Source organism: Oryctolagus cuniculus, chromosome 2 (assembly GCF_051225735.1).
Source record: "Oryctolagus cuniculus isolate XC-2025 breed Fujian yellow rabbit chromosome 2, ASM5122573v1, whole genome shotgun sequence".
NCBI classification, from domain to species: Eukaryota; Metazoa; Chordata; class Mammalia; order Lagomorpha; family Leporidae; genus Oryctolagus; species Oryctolagus cuniculus.
Genome location: NC_142868.1, coordinates 116,888,874 through 116,908,457, shown reverse-complemented (window position 1 = coordinate 116,908,457; position 19,584 = coordinate 116,888,874). Strand labels below are relative to the sequence as shown.

General features: G+C 46.2%; 1 protein-coding gene across 4 annotated transcripts in view; it reads left to right on the top strand.

Moving 5' to 3' along the window:
* The window catches only part of NPHP1 (nephrocystin 1), a 58,473-nt gene that overhangs the window by 34,492 nt on the left and 4,397 nt on the right, over positions 1-19,584 (top strand). For 2 of the 4 annotated variants that reach the window (XM_051836307.2, XM_008253984.4), the window contains exons 12-18: positions 2,987-3,061; positions 5,327-5,437; positions 7,683-7,765; positions 9,519-9,595; positions 11,159-11,258; positions 15,652-15,764; positions 18,103-18,176. In XM_051836307.2, coding sequence (XP_051692267.1) covers positions 2,987-3,061; positions 5,327-5,437; positions 7,683-7,765; positions 9,519-9,595; positions 11,159-11,258; positions 15,652-15,764; positions 18,103-18,176 — 633 coding nt within the window. Of the gene's footprint in view, positions 1-2,986; positions 3,062-5,326; positions 5,438-7,682; positions 7,766-9,518; positions 9,596-11,158; positions 11,259-15,651; positions 15,765-18,102; positions 18,219-19,584 lie in introns of all 4 variants that reach the window. The other 2 variants (XM_089326092.1, XM_089326091.1) reach the window with 1 other exon arrangement.

Below are 19,584 nucleotides of genomic sequence, written 5' to 3'. Positions count from 1 at the left end.
GAATCTGCTAGTGACAAATTCTGTTAGACTTTCTCTATCTGAGAATGCCGGTTTCCCCTGTGTTCTTGAAGGATATTCTCACTAGATACGGGGAATTCTGGGCTGGCAGTTTTTTTCTTTCAGCACTTGAGAAACATAGTGCTGCTTCTTCCTGCGCTCGGTGGCTCCTGAAGGGAACCTGTCATTCCAACTGTTTCCCCCCCTCGGTTAACCAGGTGTTTTTCCTCCCTCACTGCTTTCAGGATCTTTTCTTTGTGTTCACTTTTCAGCAGTGTATGGTGCTTCTTGTGTACTTTCTTGGGTTTACTCTGTTTGGAATTTGCTCAGCTTCTTCAATCTATGCGTTTATGTTTTGCTGGATTTGGGGAATTTTCACCCATTATTTACTTGAATTCCTTTCAACTCCAAATCTTCGCTAGAACTGTGGTGTCATACACATTAGATCATTTCCTGAGTTTCTATTCACCTTACCATCTAATTGATCTCACTTGTTCAGACTGTCTAATTTCTATTTTCCCATCTCTAAGTTTGCTCATTATTTCCTCCTTGTTTCTGTTCTGATTTTGGGTCTATCCAGTGAATTGTTGGGTTTGGGGGTTTTGTTTATTTTATCTTGGTTGTGTGATTCAGTTTCAAAATTTCCATCTGATTCTTCTGTATACTTTCCATTCCTTCCTTCCTTCCTTCCTTTCTTCTCTTTCTTTCATAAGACTTTATATCAAGCATGTCCATAGTTACTTATTGAAGCATGTTTGTTTAGTTTCTTTCAAATCTTTTTTTAGAGTGTTTATTATATGTTTATTTTTATTTATTTGAAAGAGTTACAGAGAGAGTTAGAGACAGAGAGAGGGGTCTTCCATCTGCTGGTTCACTTACCAAATGGCCGCAACGGCCAGAGCTGGGCCAATCCAAAGTCAGGAGCCAGGAATTTCTTCTGGGTTATCCCACATGGGTACAGGAGCCCAAGGACTTGACCTGTCTTCCACTGCTCTCCCAGGCCACAGTAGAGAGCTGGATTGGAAGAGGAGCAGCCAGGACTCGAACTGGTGTCCATATTGGATGCTGGCACTTCAGGCCAGAGCTTGAACCCACTGCACCACAGCGCCAGCCCCATCAAATCTTTTTCAGATAATTCCAACATCTATGTTGTCTCAGTGCTGGTATTTGTTGAATATCTTCTCTCACCCACGTTGATCTTTTCCTGGTTCTTGATATAAGGGATTTTTTAAAAAATTGAACCCTGGGTATTTCAGGTGTGACATTTTGAGTCTGAGTTTCACAGTAAACTCGTGTTTCAGCACGCCTCTGCTGCCACTCGGGCAGGGGAAGGGGACTGCCGCTTCCCTACTGCTAGGTCAGAGTGGGAGTGCAGTTTCCCCTCCTGGCCTCCGTGTACGCCCCGGGGACAGGTGTGCCTCCTTCCTTTTAGACCCTGATGGAAGTGGATTCCCTCCCACCCCCCAACCCCCGTGCCCACCAGGCCATTCCTCAGGCTCTGTGGTTCCTAGACAGCGTGCCTCCCACCCGGACATTACATATCAATTAAGCATAAAGCTTGGGCATTTCGTTAGGTTCAATTTGACATCAAAAAATGAATCTGAACAAGACTGAAGCTTTTGCTAATAATGGGCATGTGATGCATTTAAGGAGAGATCTCCCAGTGTCTGCAGGTTTGCAGTGCATCAAAATAAAAGGTGGACTGATGGCTGGGTAGAGGGGAGACAGATGACTTATATGATAAAAACAAGCGTAGTAAGATGCTAATGGTGGAAGTAAGATGAGGAGCATGTTTGGGTGCTCCTTGAGGCTTTTTAATTTGTCTGGTGTGTTTGCCATGTTTCAAAATTTACCACCGTCTTGTGTTTTTACCCTTTTAAAAATTAATTGAAACCATTAAGTACTCATTAAGAAATAATATATCAACCAGTTATCAATCTGTTTTGCCCATAATAACAGAAATGGAAACCAGACCTAGAAATCTTTCTTTTTCCAATTTGTCCCTTTATTTTATAGCTACCTCATATCCAAATCTGATTTTTATTGGAGTTATCAATATTACTTAAATTATGATGCACAGAAATATGCAGAGAGTAACGTAACAGATAGCCATGCCTTCGGTACAAGCACACTCCGAGACAGCGTGCAGACGTGTGGTCTACTTGGACATACACACAGATGACATTTCTTTTTTTTCTTTTTTTTTTTTTTAACAGGCAGAGTGGACAGTGAGAGAGAGAGACAGAGAGAAAGGTCTTCCTTTTTGCCGTTGGTTCACCCTCCAATGGCCGCTGCAGCCGGTGTGCTGCGGCCGGCGCACCGCACTGATCCGAAGCCAGGAGCCAGGTTCTTCCTCCCGGTCTCCCATGGGGTGCAGAGCCCAAGCACTTGGGCCATCCTCCACTGCACTCCCGGGCCACAGCAGAGAGCTGGCCTGGAAGAGGGGCAATCGGGACAGAATCCTGTGCCCTGACCGGGACTAGAACCCGGTGTGCCGGCGCCGCAGGCGGAGGATTAGCCTAGTGATCCGCGCGCCAGCCCAGATGACATTTCAAGGGCAGTATATAAATGTGTGAGCGAGATGAGTGGTAGAGCCAACTCTTATCTGTAAAGTTTGAATTTGTATCGTTTCATCCCATGTACAAAACTGCTCTTTTCCCCTACAAATAGTTATTTTGTGTTAAGACTTATAAAGGAAAATAATGTTTTATTATGATTTTTTTGCTTCAGTGACTTTGGGACCAAGTCCTAAACTCTGAAGAAAAAAAGAAAAGAAAAGTTATAGGCCTACTTAATGTAAAAAACAAAAACAAAAACAAAACAAAAAAAAAAAAACACTACAGAGTTGCACGCAGTGAGAAGTGCAAGCTCTCCCATCCCCACCCACTCCATCCAGGTCAGCTGCTGTTAGCTGCAGGGGACATGGGAAGCGGTGAGGTTGCCAGGCGGTTTCTGTAGCTTGACTTCCGATGGTGAAATCTCGTTCCAGGTCCTGAGCAACATTCATGCAGTTAGGGCCACGTGGCAACCTAAGAAGCCCAAAACGTGGACATTTTCTCCCCAGGTAAGCAATCTGGGAACGCAATGGAAAGAAAATGAGTCACTGTTACCTATGAAGTGTTGAGTAATTAATGTTCTAAGATGAGGCTGTCAAAGTGTAACATATTTTTATTTAGCACAGGATATGTGGAAACAGACATAAGTTTTTAGATTCTTTCGTTTTCTTTGATGACAGAGAAAAATCGCTCATGTTTCTGACTCACCAAATTAACAATTCTTGTGAATCATTTCATTCAGTGGAATTCAGGGTTCAATTTTAGAAAATGCCCTTTTAGTGAAAACAAAAACATAAAATTTAGGAAATGATGTTTTTCAGGAATGAAATCTTCCAACTGTGCCTTATTCAGATAAAATCAAGGGTTACACCTAGGAAACTGATACATTACATCCGGGCACTGTCCAGACTGGAACAACATTAAGTGGTTTCAAACCACTGAATCAAAGTTGTCCTTGTGCTCTTTTATAATATCAATTGCCTATGGTTAATTTTTTCTTTTTTTTTTTAAGATTTTATTTATTTTATTTGAGAAGTAGAGTTATAGACAGTGAGAGGGAGAGACAGAGAGAAAGGTCTTCCTTCCGTTGGTTCACTCTCCAAATGGCCGCAATGGCCGGAGCTGTGCCAATCTGAAGCCAGGAACTTCTTCCCGGTCTCCCACATGGGTGCAGAGGCCCGAGGACTTGGACCATCTTCTACTGCTATCCCAGGCCATAGCAGAGACCTGGACTGGAAGTGGAGCAGCTGGGACTAGAACTGGCACCCAGATGGGATTCTGGCACTGCAGGCAGAGAGAGATGCTGCACCACAGTGCCAGCCCCCCCCCCTTTTTTTTTAAAAAAAAAGATTTATTTAAAATTTAGAGTTACAGGGAGAAAGGGGGAGAGACAAAGAGAGAGAGATCTTTGATCCACTGGTTCACTCCTCAGATGGCCATGATATCAGAATCCAGGAGCTTCTTCCCAGTCTCGCATGTGGATACAGGGGCCCAAGCCCTCGGGCCATCTTCCACTGCTCTTCCCAGGCCGTTAGCAGAGAAGTGAAGCTGCAAGGACTTGAACCAGCATCCATATGGGATGCCAGAGCAGGTGGCTCTACCTGCTATGCCCTCCAGGCCCTATGGTTAAGTTTTTCTGCCTCCATGGTTTTATTACATTTGTGTTTACTTCCCTCCCACAACTAACTCCTTGTGTGTTATTGTATCCTAAAACCCTTCATTACCTTCCTGTTATTGCATCCAAAGATCTAAGGGAGATTGGAGGGTCAGTGAGAGGGCATGGGCTCAGCGCCGGGGCCGTGTGCTGCAGGCGCACCTGAGTCTGGAGCAGGACCCGGAGCCTCCTGTGTTCTTCTGGGCCTCCTGCCCCCAGGGAGAACATGCTAGTCCTTTGGCACAACAGTCACACTGTTAATGTTGCATCTCTGTGAGGGGAAGTGTTCAGGGTAGAATTTTCTGATGAGTTCCTGGGACATAAAAATGAACTGTAGGAGAGAGAAGTAGTAAGTATGTGCTACTTTGTTGAATGAGATTAAGTGCAAGGCATTCTTCCTAGACTTGTGTGAACACATCTGTATTAGTCAGGAAGAAACATACATGAATAATCACATTGTCCCCCGTCTCCAGAGCCCCCACGTGCCTTGTCTTGGATAAGCCTTGAGAGAGTCCTGTGGCGTGGGTGGTGTTGATAACTGTCGCTCAGGCAGGTTGTCGTGGTGGTGGGGCTCCAGGTGCTGGGAAGCACAGGGGAGGGTGATGGTAATTCTAGTCCTCAAGCTCAGGGAAGCTTTGGTAGAAGAGAAACTAGATCCAGAAGGATTGGTGGGATTTTACAAGCAAAAAAGGTGGTAAGATTTTCTAGGGAGTAGGAATGGGGTGGGCAGAAGGGAAGGGAAAGGAACGTTTTACAAGGCAGGCATAGGGAAAGTTGAGCAAACAAATTCAGTCTTTAATTTGAGTTCTGTTTACAAAGCACTGTGGTCAATGTAAGTATAATGTATGCAGACTATCTTTGTAACGACTCTGGGGACCTGGTGAACTGCTTGCTTCCTACTTGCTCTAAGTAAAGAGAGAAGAGAAAGGATTCCCTTTAACAGAGACATTAAACTTACTCCAAATCCTTGATGGAATCCGTGCACCTGCTTTCTGTTTCCCATGTAAGACCTCTGTTGTAATGGCAGAGCAGACACTGCTTACAGCTGCACCAGGACTGAAACCACCCTCCCCTTCCCGTTGGCATCCTTGTCGTTAACCTGAGTGTCTTGTCATTCCAGGTGACTGGCATCCTGCCCTGCTTGCTTGATGGCGATTGCTTCATCAGGTCCAATTCGCCGTCTCCAGACATTGGAGTCCTGTTTGAACTTGGAATTTCCTATATTCGCAACGTATGTTAGTTGAAACAGCAAGTTTGCTAGGGTATCAGTTAAAGGAGGACTTTGTAAAATGTAGTCACAAGGAAAATAATTGGAGTTTTCATGTGTAATAGAAGTTTACTCCCCTGAGGAATGGGAAAGGTAGTGATTCTAATGTTACATGTAGTGCTGCTCTGCCAGTAGCGTTTAAAACAAAAGGGTGTTTGTTTATACTGACAGCATGAGTGAAGTCCAGCGCTTTTAAAGAACGAGCGCTGGAAAAGGATGGGACTCAGCAGGAAGTGACAAAAGGTGCTCGGTGGCTTTCCAGCACAGCAGCCACCTCTGTCCTGGAGGGGCGGAGCACACTTCACTTTGTCACTGAGAGTGTTTCCTGCGGGACTCGGAAGAGGGGACACCAGAAACTTGGGTCAGCTTATGTCGCGTGAATATAGAACAGTGGGCGGGGCCCGTGCTAGTAATTGCATGTTCTAGTAATAGCTTGAGAACTGTAGTATGTCTCTTTGGCCTTTTGATAACCTTGAGAGCCATTGCACAGAGGTAATGGTGTTACACCATCTCTTCATTTCTTTAAGGAAGATTCTTCCATATGAGAATATTTCCAAAAGTGTATGGTAAATGAAATTTTAAAATTTTAGTTTATTTTGGTGCAAGAAATTTTGAAATCCATGCATAGCTCTTTATTTTTTAAAAGATTTTATTTATTTTTACTTGAAAGTCAGAGTTACACAGAGAGAGAAGGAGAGGCAGAGAGAGAAAGAGAGAGAGGTAGATTTCTTCCATCCACTGATTCACTCCCCAATTGGCTGCAGTGCCGGAGCTGCGCCGATCCAAAGCCAGGTGCCAGGAGCTTCCTCCTGGTCTCCCACCTGGGTGCAGGGGCCCAAGGACTTGGACTATCCTCTACCGCTTTCCCAGGCCACAGCAGAGAGCTGGATCGGAAGTGGAGCAGCTAGGACTCAAACCAGCACCCGTATGGGATGCCGACACTACAGGCGGCAGCTTTACCCACTACACCACAGCGTTGGCCCAAGCTCTTTATTTTTTAAGATTGATTTATGGAAGGCAGAGTTACAGAAAGAGAAAAGGAGAGACAGAATCTTCCATCCACTGGTTCACTCTCCAGATGGCTACACACAGGACTGGGCCAAGCTGAAGGCAGGAGCCAGGAGCTTTATGTAGGACTCCCACATGGGTGGCAAGGACCCAAGTACATGAGCAATTTCCTCTGCTTTCCCAGAATCATTAGCAGGGAGCTGGATCTGAAGCGGAGCAGCCAGGACTTGAACTACAGCTCATGTGGTTGCCAGCATTGCAGGCGGCAGCTGAACCCACTGCACCACAGTGCTGGGGGAACTCCCATGCGTAGATTTTTATAATGCATATTTTTGTGAACATTTTGAAGACCATTCATATGCACAGATTTTTAAAAAAATTTTGTTTAAATAGACTTGTCTTTTCATTCCATTTGCTTCAAACTTTTTTTTTTAAAGATTTATTTATTTATTTGAAAGAGTTACACAGAGAGGAGAGGCAGAGAGAGAGGTCTTCCATCCGATGGTTCATTCCCCAATTGGCCGCAATGGCCAGAGCTGTGCTGATCCAAAGCCAGATGCCAGGAGCTTCTTCCAGGTCTCCCACACGGGTTCAGGGGCCCAATCACTTGGGCCATCTTCTACTGCTTTCCCAGGCCATTACAGGGAGCTGGATTGGAAGTGGAGCAGCTGGGTCTTGAACCAGCGCCCATATAGGATGCCAGCACTTCAGGCCAGGGCATTAACCCGCTGCGCCACAGCACCGGCCCCTTCAGACTTTCTGAAATGCCCTCATGGAATCTGTGCATGGATGGGGTACTCCTTGTGTGCCCTGTTGATCTCTGGTGGTTGGCAATGATAATAAAAGTCCAAGCACAAAGGTCCTTGAGTGTTGAATTCCTACGTCCATCTCTTAGTGAAGCAAAGCAGTATCAGTATGACTTCAGAACATTCCACAAAATGTGTATACCACTTAACAGTCACAGCAGTGGCCCACGTCCTCAGGTTCGAGGAACTGTTAAGAGCAGTTCTGACAATGTATATGTCCCTTTAACATCCGACCTTCAAGTACAATGTGACTTAGTGTGATTGATGTTGTTTTCTTCTGAAGAACTTTTGAGTTCTAAAGGCGAATACCAGCTTGGACTTTTAGGAGACTGGTACATGCTTGTCAATGTGCCTGGGTGCGACACTAAGTTTCATATACTTGTTTTATTTCCTAGTCAACTGGTGAAAGAGGAGAATTGAGTTGCGGCTGGGTGTTTCTTAAACTTTTTGATGCCAATGGAGTTCCTATTCCAGCAAAGTAAGTCTGCTGTGCATTCCTCACAAGTGGGTAGTTGATAGCATCTCATTCTGTAGAGCCCAGGTAACTCAGGCTTGTTCTCTTAGCATTTCAATAACTTTGGGGAAGTGGGCTTTTAATGTGGGTTTTGGTGTTATTTAGGGTAATATACGAAAACAGCATCCCAGTGTCGTCTTAGGGAAAATGACACATACAGAAGGTATTTTAAAAGATATTTGCACTGGCCGGCAGCTGAGAAGACTCCTTTCAATATTTCCTGTGGTACTAGCACATGTTGCCAGGCTGGAAACAGCCTAATTCTCTTCAAAGAGTAGGAAGGCCAAGTCCAGGGCCCAGGTCCTCTGCAGCTTTCCGCCTCCCTTCTGTAGGCCGGACATTGAAATCAGAGTGGCAGCCGCTGTAAACAGACTCAAGTTTCAAGACCAAAAGGCAGACTGGAAGCAAATATTTGAAATATATACAAAACAGCCAGGAGATTGCTATCCCTAATATTAAAAGAGCTCTCAAATTAGTAAGGAAAATACAGTCCATATTTTTTAATGGGCGGAAAGCTCTAAGTCTAGGATATAAACAAGACATTCACAGGAGGGCTAGAATGGGCAGCAGGTGGGATGTTGATCTCAAGATTGGAATTACAAAATTCAGGGTTTTGATCCCAGCTCTGCCCGGGGGAACTGTAGGCAGGTTACAGAAATTCCCCACCTATAACCTAGGGGATTCTAACAGTTCCTACTGGAAAGTCTCATTGTGAGGATTAATCTAGATAAGGCATTCAGATAACGCTCCCCAGGTGGCCTCCTCAGCACTGGGCAGAGGTGAAAGTCCTGACAACACCAGCCCTCTGGCCTCACCACAGCGGTGAGAGGGGAGAGGCACCCAGCGGGGTGTGGTGAGAGGGGAGAGGCACCCAGCGGGGTGTGGGAACTCGGGATTGTATCTGGTTTTGGCTTTTGTGCTTAATGGAAGAAATAGAGAAAAGTACGTCTACTCCATCTTTCCAAAAGTGAAGCGGCAGCTATTCTTTAAAATGTGGTAGAGCTCTGAGGTTTAATACAGAAACATTTCCAGTGTTTTATTATATTAAAAAGTGAGTTGCAGAATATCGTGAATGCTGTGACTCCACTTGTGGTCGTTGAAAGCTATTCGGGAGCTCCTGTGCGGGGGTCGGGTAGACTGTTCCCAAGGGTTCCCTGCGGAGCAGAACCAGGCAGGGGTGCAGTGGGCTTCTCTTCTGCTTTCTACACTTGGGTAGCCTTTCACTGTTTATGTATTCGTTTGTATGAGCGTAGGAAAGGACAGGAGGTTTGCCAAACTAGTGGGGAAGGGATGCAGAGGACTTTTCCTTGTCATTTCTATGCTGTTCAAGCTTTTTACAATAGGTACATGTTATTTTATATTTTAAAAATAATATGAACTCATAAAGGCATCATTTCAAATGATGAATCAGCACATTTGAAAAATATGTTAAAAGCAGTCATTTAACATGAGCCACGAAAGCCCGAGCGCTGTCGTGACGTGGGTCAATCCCCTTTCACGTGGGAAGGCGTGTTGTCTGCCGCTCACAGGGAGGAAACTGTTCAGATGGCGCCTCACAGAAAGATCAGCAACAGTGACTCTATTTTACCAATGAGAAATCAAGAAAATGCCTGTGAATAGGTTTGTGCTAAAAAATAGCTCACCACTAACTCCAGTGTCTAAGAGCCTCTGTCAGAGTATGTTATTTTATAGAATTATTTTATTTTATATTTTATAGAACTTACGAACTCTTCTTGAATGGTGGCACTCCTTATGAGAAAGGTGTGGAAGTGGACCCTTCAGTGTCCAGAAGAGGTACGGCCCTTATGTGTAACCTTCCTTTCCTTAAAGATTAAACAGCAGGTGCATCAGGGAAGGTAGCTATATTCTGATAAGCATAACATTTTTCACCTGAATTTACATTGTCTTAAACATGCCATTTGATATGAAAATCTTAATCATTTTTTATGGAAGAGCTTATTTTCTGGGTAGCACATGTGGGTCTGTAATGTAGGAAACCATGAAAAGTGAGGACCCTGCATTGGTTTTGTTCTGTTGAACACTGGGCTGATACCTGGGATAGCTATAGAACAGTGAATAGAATAGGCTAATTCAGAGATTGCCTATTGCCAAGTTGAGGGTATAGATTTCTGAATTCGTGATATATATGCCAGTTTGTCCTCCAAAAATATTGAGCATCTTTTAATATGTTCTTTGACTAGGTACTGTGCTAGCTAACGGGATAATATAAGGGTCTTCGGGAAGTTCATGGAAAGTGTTCATTGTAAGAAACTATGCGTGGCTTTCAATTTCTTTGCACCAAAATATACTTTTATTACATTTTCCCATAAAATTTTTAAAGTTTATTTATTTATTTATTTGAGTTGAGGGGTGGGTACAGACAGACAGACTTCCTATCCCCTGATTCACTCATCAAGTACCGGCAACAGCCAAGGCTAGGCCAGACTAAAGCCAGGAGCCAGGACGCAATCCAGGCCTCCCACATGGTTGGCAGGGACCCAGGTGTTTGAGCAGTCGTCCGCTGCCTCCCAGGGTTTGCTTTGGCAGGAAGCTGGAATCAGGAGTGGAGCAGAACGCAAACTCAGACCCTCCAGTTATAGGATCTGAGTATCCCATGGGGCATCGTACCCACCAGGCCGTAAACAAACCTTTTGAAGCGCCCTCATAGAGAATCCGACAGACACAATCCTCGCCTCATGGAGCTCTAAAGCCTCACGGATTTGGAACTCCCCTTGTGCTCCTCAGCCCGTCCTGTCCTTATTTGGTGATTCAGGACATCCATCCACTGCTCTTCCCACAATTCCAGTTCCAACTTTTTTTTTTTTTTTTTTAAGATTTATTTATTTGAAAGGTAGAGCTACAAGAGGCAGAGGCAGAGAGAAAGAGAAGTCTTCCATCCACTGGCTCACTCCCCTGATGGCTGCAACATCCGGAGCTGTGCCAATCCGAAGCCAGGAGCCAGGAGCTTCTTCCGGGTCTCCCACACGGGTGCAGGGGCCCAAGCACATGGGCCATCTTCCACTGCTTTCCCAGGCCACAGCAGAGAGCTGGATACAGTTCCACCTTCTTGGAACAGGAAGGAACTTGGGGCCTGGCATGCCATTATTCTACCTGGAGCCAGACGTGCTTTGTAACTCCGATAATAAATAATAATAATACCGTAAAGCATCTGAGACAGTGGCCGTCAGGTGCCCTTAGGGGAAGCCACAGACAGCAGCATCACACTTTGTCTCTGTCAGCTCACTTAGGATATGTGGGTGACTGTACAGTTCAGCACTACTGGTTGATATACTTTCATAAAATGTGTGTTTTAGTATCCTCACTGTTCCCATCATTTAATTTTTAATTGTTTTTAAGCACATGGTGGTGTCTTCCATCAGATGATGATAATGAGAAGGCAGCCTCAGCTCCTGGTAAAACTGCGATCCTTGAACACAAGGTCGAGAAACATACTAAGGTAGGCACGTGCTCTCCCGGTCCGGTGGACTGGGACTCACTCAGCATTTGTAGACTCTCTCTGCTGTCAGCTCCTCCACCTACTTGGTCATTGTTGTCCTCATTAATTCTCCTGCCAAAGATCATTAAGGAAATGGAACAGAAAGAAAACTCATATCCACTTACTCTTTACCAGTTCGCCCAAATGATAGATTTGGTTGGAAATAATCTAGACACTTTTGACTGGACGGGGCTTACCAATACATGATGCTATGTCTCAGGGAACCTTTTCTCTAATGTTCAGGCTATTGAAATATAATTTGCACGTAATAAAATATATCCTTTTTACTTTATAGTTCTTTGAATTTTGACAAGTGTATACAATTGTGATAAATATCACCAAGATCAAGGTAGAGACTATTTCCTTTCACTATAAAGGTATCTCATGTCCCTTTAGAGCAACTCCCCTCCCCCAACCTCAGGCAACCACTCATCTGTTGTATTCCCCAAAAGTTTTGGCTTTTCCAGAATATCCTATGAAGGAATCATGCAGTGTATAGCCTTTTTTCCCCTTTAGGTATTTATTTGAAAGGCAGAGTGAAAGAGGAAAAGACAGAGGAAAGAGAGAAAGATTTCAATTGCTGCTTCACTGCCCAAATGCCCACAACAGGCAAGGGTAGGCCAGGCCAAATCCAGGAGCCAGGAATAACATCCAAGTCTCCTATGTGGGTGATAGGGACCCAAGTACTTGAGCCATCACCAGCTGCCCTGCAGCACATTAGCAGGAAGCTGGATCAGAGCAGGGTAGCCAGGACTCAGAGCAGGTACTTTGATATGGGGTGCAGGTGTTCCAGGCAGTGGCTTAACCCACTGCGCCATGGTGCCTGCCCCCTGTTCTAGCCATTCTTCTAAGTGAATAGTGAGCAGTGGTTCCTCATGGTGATTTTGACTTGTATTTTCTTCAGAGAGCTTTTACACTTGTCCAATACCAGATCTACCAATATGTCATTCAGTTCCCTCTTAGACAAATAGTTCAGTCATCTCTCAGGGTCGTGAGGTATACATCTTTAAAATGTGCATAATATCAGCCCCATAATGCTGTAATGAGGTATAAGAGAAAGAAAGCATATAAAATAATTGCACAGTATTTAAAATGCATGACATGCAGTAACATACAATAGTGTTAACTGTAATTATTTACTATATAATTATTTTATATATCTATAAATATAATGCCAGGTAGATGGTATTATGTTACAAAATCTGCTCCAGTGAAGATGTGCTGTGTAGCTGGTGAGATCAGGAGAGACTGAGTATTGGCTTTGAAGGACTGGAGGAATGTGGCCTCCAGCAGGTGTGGAGGAAGGGAGCTCCCACTCAGGGCACACGGGGGACAAGTTGGGGCAGGGAAGAGCACTGTGTGGGACAGAGACTGAGACAGTACCACTGTCCCCCCAGGATGCGGATTAGCAAGAAGGAAGGAAATAGAGGAAGACTTGCTGTTCCCTCTGCACGGTGGCTTTGCTTACTGCAGATCATGATCCTAGCATGAATATACCTTACTCCCATCTCCAGCATTGAGATGCAGCTTTATAATTACAGCACCAACAGTTAAGTCTTTGAATAACCATTAGTAAGAGGTTCCTGGGTTTTACCCACTGCTGGAATTTTTTCTCTCCTGGCTGTTCCTAGAGCCTGTAAGTTCCCTTCTTGGCCAGCCTTGCCTTGGGAGTGTTCTTTTTTCAAGATTAGACAAAGGAAGCACAGTAGGAGTCTTTGTAAAGGGAAAACCGAGTCCTGTTTGGCTTCGTTTTCCCTCTTCTTTGCTCCGGTCCTCATCTCCTAAGGCTCCAAGAGCTCCAAGTTTGTCTTTCAAGCACAGCTCTCAAAAGCGTATCTTTGGCTCCACATACCAGTTTGCAGATACATTTTATCATCCAAGATCACATGTGGCTGCGTGGCACAGCGGTCAGGCCGGAGCGCGGAAGCTCGCTGCACGCGCTGCAGGGCCATGGGGCTGACGTCAGGCTGGGCACCAGCATGCAAGGTTTAGGACATCGCCGCTCTGAGCCTGTGCAGCCTGGTGGTAGAAACTCCCTGCTTCTTTCCACCGCCGCCCCTCCCCACTTCGCCCACCTGCCACCTCTGTGGATGGGACAAAAGCAAATAATGACCTCAGCAGTCCTCCTTCCCTCCTTTAAAGGTACACTGTGCCTCTGGTCCCTGCCCTCACCTTTGTTTCGCCCAGCTTCTCTGCTCAGCGGTGAAAAGACAGGGCGCCTTTCCATTATGCCAAGGGGCACACGACAATGGAGGCAGGGCCCTAAGCAAGAAGCCGGGTTGGCATCTACATTCATGCCTGTTGCCAGCCAGTCCCCTGCTGGCTGGCTTCATACATCTCTCTCACCCAGTGAACAGACTTGCAGGTGCGTGTCCTTTGGGTGTTAGGAGACCTGGGAAAATGAGGACACATCAGTACAGACCCGTCTCTTCTACCAAAGAAACAGCACCAAGGCCTGTCCCGGGGCTCAGAAGTCTTGGGTGGAGACGTTGCTTGTGATCGTGGCAACCCTGTGGGTGTGAGAAGAAAGAGGGAGCAGGTAGATGCTTCGGCTCTGCCAAGATGTGCCCTTCTCATTGTGGAGCTGGTCTCCAAAGGGGTTCACTTGCTGCGATTTGCCCAGTGCCCTCTTTACGCCCATGGGGAGGGAGAGCCCTGCTGTGTACAGCCAAGGCCTCAGTGCGTACACTGGCCTGTAGTAGACTGGAGGTACAGATCTGCTGTGAAAGGCTTAGCCTTTGCCTTTTGGCTGCAGTCCCCCTTTTCCCTCTTCTACTTCAGTTCCGTTGTTGCTGCAGATAAGGTAACAGTGTGTCTGGCCTGAGGCCGTTCACTTTGCACTGCTGGCCTGCATAGGAGGGCATAACGAGGAGCGTTTCTACTTCTTGGCTCAGCCAGTCTTTGGTAGCCCGGAACTGTGGTTGTCTTGGGTTTGGGAACCGGAGAGGATTTCCCTAGAGAAAATCAAATAAAATCGAGCTGTGTTGCCTCATGTTGCGGGGAGGTGCCTGCACCATGGGAGGACCACAGCCTGCCAGACACAGCAGACAGGTCTGTGAGGAGAGAAGGCTAAAGGGAAGGAAGGAAGGTTCCACCCCTTCCGCTGCAAAGTCTGGCAGCTCTTCAGCAGAGCCCTGAGCCCAGGCGCGCAGCTGAAGCACTGCCCATGCGGCCGCAGCCTGGAGGACAGGATGCAGAACACAGCCCTGGGCACAGCACGGCGCCCCTGGGGCAGCCGGTCTGAAGTCCCGGTCAGTTACATATCCAAGGTTAGAATCTCAGCAGTGTTGGAAAAGGATAATTCCTGCCTGTGTACCAATGCTGCAATGAGTATAAGAGTAGTGGGAGAACCTGTTTTGTGTTTTTTAATGTTTTTAGAAGTACAGAGATTAGGGAGTGGTTGATTTACCTAAATCCCATGAAACTAATTACTCATGTAATCCATTGTTCATGAATCATAAGAGGGGTCATGTTCATTCTGTTTTGAATGTTACCTCTGTTAGATTTCTTCCTCCTAAAATTCTTACACTGGAAATTAAGATAACAGATTAATTTATAAGAATTAAGGTCTTTTTTTGTAACCTTTGAGTTATGTATGTCCTGAGTTTAAAATAAGTCTCTTGTCAATAGCATAGAGTTAACCATTCTGCTAATTTGTATCTTTTGATTGGGGTGTTTAATCCATTTAAAGTAATTACTGATAGAGAAAGAATTGCTTTGGCCATTTTATTGCTTGTTTTCTGTATGTCTAATACGTCTTTTTGTTCGTCATTTCCTCCTTTACTGCTTGGCTTTGTGTTTGATTTCTTACAGGGACACGTTTTTATTCCCCTTTCATTTCATTTTGTGTATATTCTACTGATGTTTTCTTTGTGGTTACCATAAAGATCAAATATAACATCATAAAGTTATAATCATCTATTCTAGATTAGTTGTTAAACAACTTAGCTTCAATATTGAAGGTAGATTTTTTTCCTATTTTTGAGCCCTCACTATGTATCAGGGACTGCATTAAGCACTCCACACTCACTTCATTTTATCCCATTTAGTAGCCTGTTACTATTCATAGTCTACAAACGAGGAAACCAAAGCCCAAGGAGAGTATGAGCTCATCGGAAGCCGCATAGCTCGGAAGCAGCAAAGTCAGGACTCGGCCCAGGTCTGTCCCACCCTCACGTCCCACCCAGCACTTAGCACAGTCTGAGCTGGTATTTCCTCTGAAATCACCACATCAGGTGTGGCAGCCACATGCCCTTGTGCAAACTTGTGGCTGACCAGTCCCTTTCTTTCCAAAACACATAACTGATGATTTTTTTTTAATTCTGAGAACACATTTTTTTTTCTTCTTTAATAGTCTCCTGCCAGAAACATTGATTGGAAGTATGTGTTGCATCCACTTGTTGATATTTTATCGACAAATTCTTGGAGATGTCCTCCTGAAAGACAGGATGAGCTTGCAAAGTGCAGGTAAGGGGGCTGCCGTGTGATGACTGAAAGCAAACGTGTAAATGGCGGCTGTGTCCTCTGCTCTCGAGTATGACGTCGGGACAGAATTTATGTCAGTGCGCCCATCACTTGTGAGACTCGGAGGCGGACACTGAGCTTTGGAAGCTCGCTATGGCTTGAGTTCTTTCAAATGTTCACATTTTCACTTTTCCAGTTCTCGAGGTTGAGATCCTAAAACTTAGACACAATCCTATTTTCCCTTAATGTCTCTGAATAATCTGTTTTTCTGTATGTGTTTGGTATGCATATCATCTGGTTGGGAAGAAAGGAAATCACCCAGAATAACTGGCTTTGTCACTGGATTAGTTAAAATCAATGAATCCAAGTAAGAGGTCTTCTGGTATTCTCTCTACTGTTTTCATTCTTGTAACTTTTTATAAGTTGGAACATTTTTCCAAGTAAAATGCTAAAAAATAATTCAAAAAACCAATGAGTTGTCATATGTGATTGAATTTACAAAGAGAAATGCATGTGTTATAAGAATTGCCTCCAAAAAGGAAAACCATTTAATTCTATTGGGTATTCTTTGAATTCAATTGTTGGTCAGCAGATACCTCCTGAGTGCCTGCTCTGTGCCAGTCATTGTGCTAGGTCCAGCAATGGGTGAGACTGGCCTGGTCACCTCTGCCCTGGGGAAGAGACAGACCACAGACATAGATTACATGAATAGACCTTTTCAGTCTTTTAAAATGAGTGCTGTGAGTCAGAATATGCAATGGGAGCATACACTAGGAAGGCTGGAATTAAGGTGCAGGGTGAGGAAGGCCAAAGATGTCTAAGGTGAGGCCTGAGAGAGGAGCTAGTGAGGGAGGAGGACCCTTCCTGGGTAGAGGAGCCAGCATGTCCAAAACCCCAGGGCAAGAAGGCGTGCAGGGGTTGGGGGGTTGAAGCTGAAGGCAGGCCAGGGTGGGAGCGGCGGTGAGAGGGGAGCCCTGGTAGAAGTGGAACTCACGCCTCAGGAGCCAGGGCGCTGAAGCCTTTCAGTCAGCGCTCGCTCTGCGCTCGGGGACTCCGGGAGCCTCACGGATGATGCGGCTGCCGAGAGAGGCTGAGGCTTGCAGAGGATGTTGGCTTCATCAGACCTAGTGAAGGCATTTTTCTCTACTGAGGACACAAAATTAGATGTGGCAGCATTGCCCTTGCCATTCCAAAAGCACTTGCTGTGGTGTGAACGTTTCCCTGCAAAATTCCAGGGTGATGGCGTTCAGTGGTGTTAGGAGGTGGGGCCTGCAGTGGTGACGAGGCCGTGAGGGGTGCTTGCTCGTGAATGGAATAGATGCCCGTGACGGAAGGAGTGTGTCTGCGTGCCCTCTGCCTTCTGCCAGAAAACCGGGTGTTGGTGCCTTGCTCTTACAGTTCCCAGCCTCTAGAAGTGTGATGCATACATCTCTATTTATGAATTGCCCAATCTCAGATCTTCTGCTTCAGCAGTGCAAATGGACAAGATACAACCTTCCTGATTTATGTACTTACTCAAAAGGCAGAGCGACAGGAACAAAGAGAGGGAGAGGGAGAGAGAGAGCTTCCGTCTGCTGATTCACACCCTAAATGTCCAGAACAGCCAGGGCTGGGGCCAGGCCAAAACCAGGAACCAAGAACATCTGGGTCGTCCACAGAGGCAGAAGGGGCCCAGGTGCTTACCATGGGCTGCTGCCTTCCAGGGCGTGCATTAGCGGGAGCTGGCTAGGAAGCAGAACAGCCAGACTGGGACGGGCGCTCCAGGATGGAGTGTGGGTATCCCAGGAGGCAGCTGACCCCACCGTGCCCACATCCTCCCCGAGTGCTTCCTGCAGAGGGCTCGCAGGAGCCTCAGTTCCTCTGCACGGCATACACGCATGTGGCAGAACTGCCAGCTCCTCCCGCTGTGGTCCACTTCTCTGGAGCCACACCTGAAATACCTGCTTCCGCCTCCTCCTGCGCCTCTGGTTACCACCCACCCTTCCTGCAGCAGGGCTTCTTCCTAATGCGAGATCCATTTTGGCACACTGCCATCATAAGGAGGAAAAAGAGGTTGAAAACACCATTACACACAAGCACACACACACAAAAAATGTTCTGACCTTACTTTAGGCAGAGGCACTGCCCCTGACCTGTTTGGTATGAGCGTCACTTCAGAATTCCCTGGGATAGAAGTAGGGACAGTTTGAACCCTCCCAGGGGTTAGATGTGTATAGCGTTAACGTATTCAGCAAGTCCTCTAGCCTAATGATTTTAATGAGTGAATATTTTCGTGTGTATTGCAGTAAAATACGTTGGATGAAGCTTGCATAAAGCCTTGTGTTCTTCTTTTGCATTTCAGAGTTAATTAGTCACCCAATGCTGGCCACCTTCCCCAAGCTCTTGGAGCAGCCTGACGTGATGGACGCTCTCAGGGTGGGTACCGTGCACTCCGGAGGGAACCTGCTTCTGACAGCAGTAAGCAGACTGTGGGGGTGATGCCCAGGCACTGTGCGCTGTTAGCTTGCCCAGTCTCATCCTGCGTGCCTCAGTGTGGGGTTGCTTCCCAAGGGTGCCCCCCGACCCAGTGAGCAGAGGGAGTGCCTGCTGCGTGCACTGTTGCAGTCTCTTGCCGTTCGTTCCTTGGCTTAGGATGACCGCTGTCTGTGTCCTAAGAGCAAAACCCCAGAACAGTCTGCTAGGTCAGTCACTGAGTTTTCGGTGGGAAGTCGGGCATGCACATCGCTTTAAATCAAATTTGACATATATCATCTGCTATCTGAAATAGCAGCCGGTATTAGGTTGCATCATTGGAAATCTCCAATATTCAGCCATTTTTAACTTCAAAAATGGCCATTTCTAATGGTCTAACCTAATCTGCAGCTATTAGAAGACCTGTGTTTGTGCAAGGCACATGCGCAGATGAAGCGACAAGTGCCATGGGGGTGTAGAGTCCAGGGCCTTAAAGCCTCAGGACCATGTTTCTTTAAAAAGGTCTCAGTGGGGTGGACCTTGTAGAAGGCTGGGGCCACATAGGATTTTGGCCCACTGGGATGTCCGTGAAGACATTCTGGGGAAGGGTCCGTGTGAACATTCTGAGGCAGGAAGGAACCGAGACTGGTTTTCTTTTATTATTTTTTTGGAAGATTTATTTTATTTATTTGAAAGACAGAGTTACAGAAAGAGGTAGAGACAGAGAAAGAGGTCTTTCATCTGCTGATTCACTCCCCACAATGACCAGAACTGAGCCGATCCAAAGCCAGGAGCCCAGAGCTTCATCCCAGTGTCCCACACAGGTGCAGGAGCTCCAGGACTTGGGCCATCTTCCACTGCTTTCCCAGGCCATAGCAGAGAGGGGGATCAGAAGTAGAACAGCCAGGACTTGAACTAAGCACCCACATGGGATGCCGGTGCTGCAGGCCAGGGCTTTAACTCGCTAGGCCACAGCGCTGGCCCCCAAGACTGTTCTTGAGAAGAACAGATGATCCGAGTGGAATGTTGCATGGAGGGGAGGGAGTGGTCAGCAGATGGACAAGGGCAGACAGTCTCGGTGTGGAGCAGGAGTGTGGGAAGTGGTGAGGGCCTTGTGAAGGTTCGTGCTTTAGGCAAACTCCTCTGTTTGCACGGAGAGGTGGGCTGACACCCATGCAGCAGGGAGGGGAGCTTAGTTGGGAGGTCACTCCTGTTGCCAAGGGGGAGGTCAGATAGGCCCAGAAATGGAAGGAGGACTTGGTCATCTCCAAAGATTTATGTTTGACTTTGAAACCAAGCCGTGTGCCAGTTGGCTGAGGTTGGTGTTGTGAACAGTAACAGTGAAGTTTTCCAAGATTCAAGAAGGTGTTCG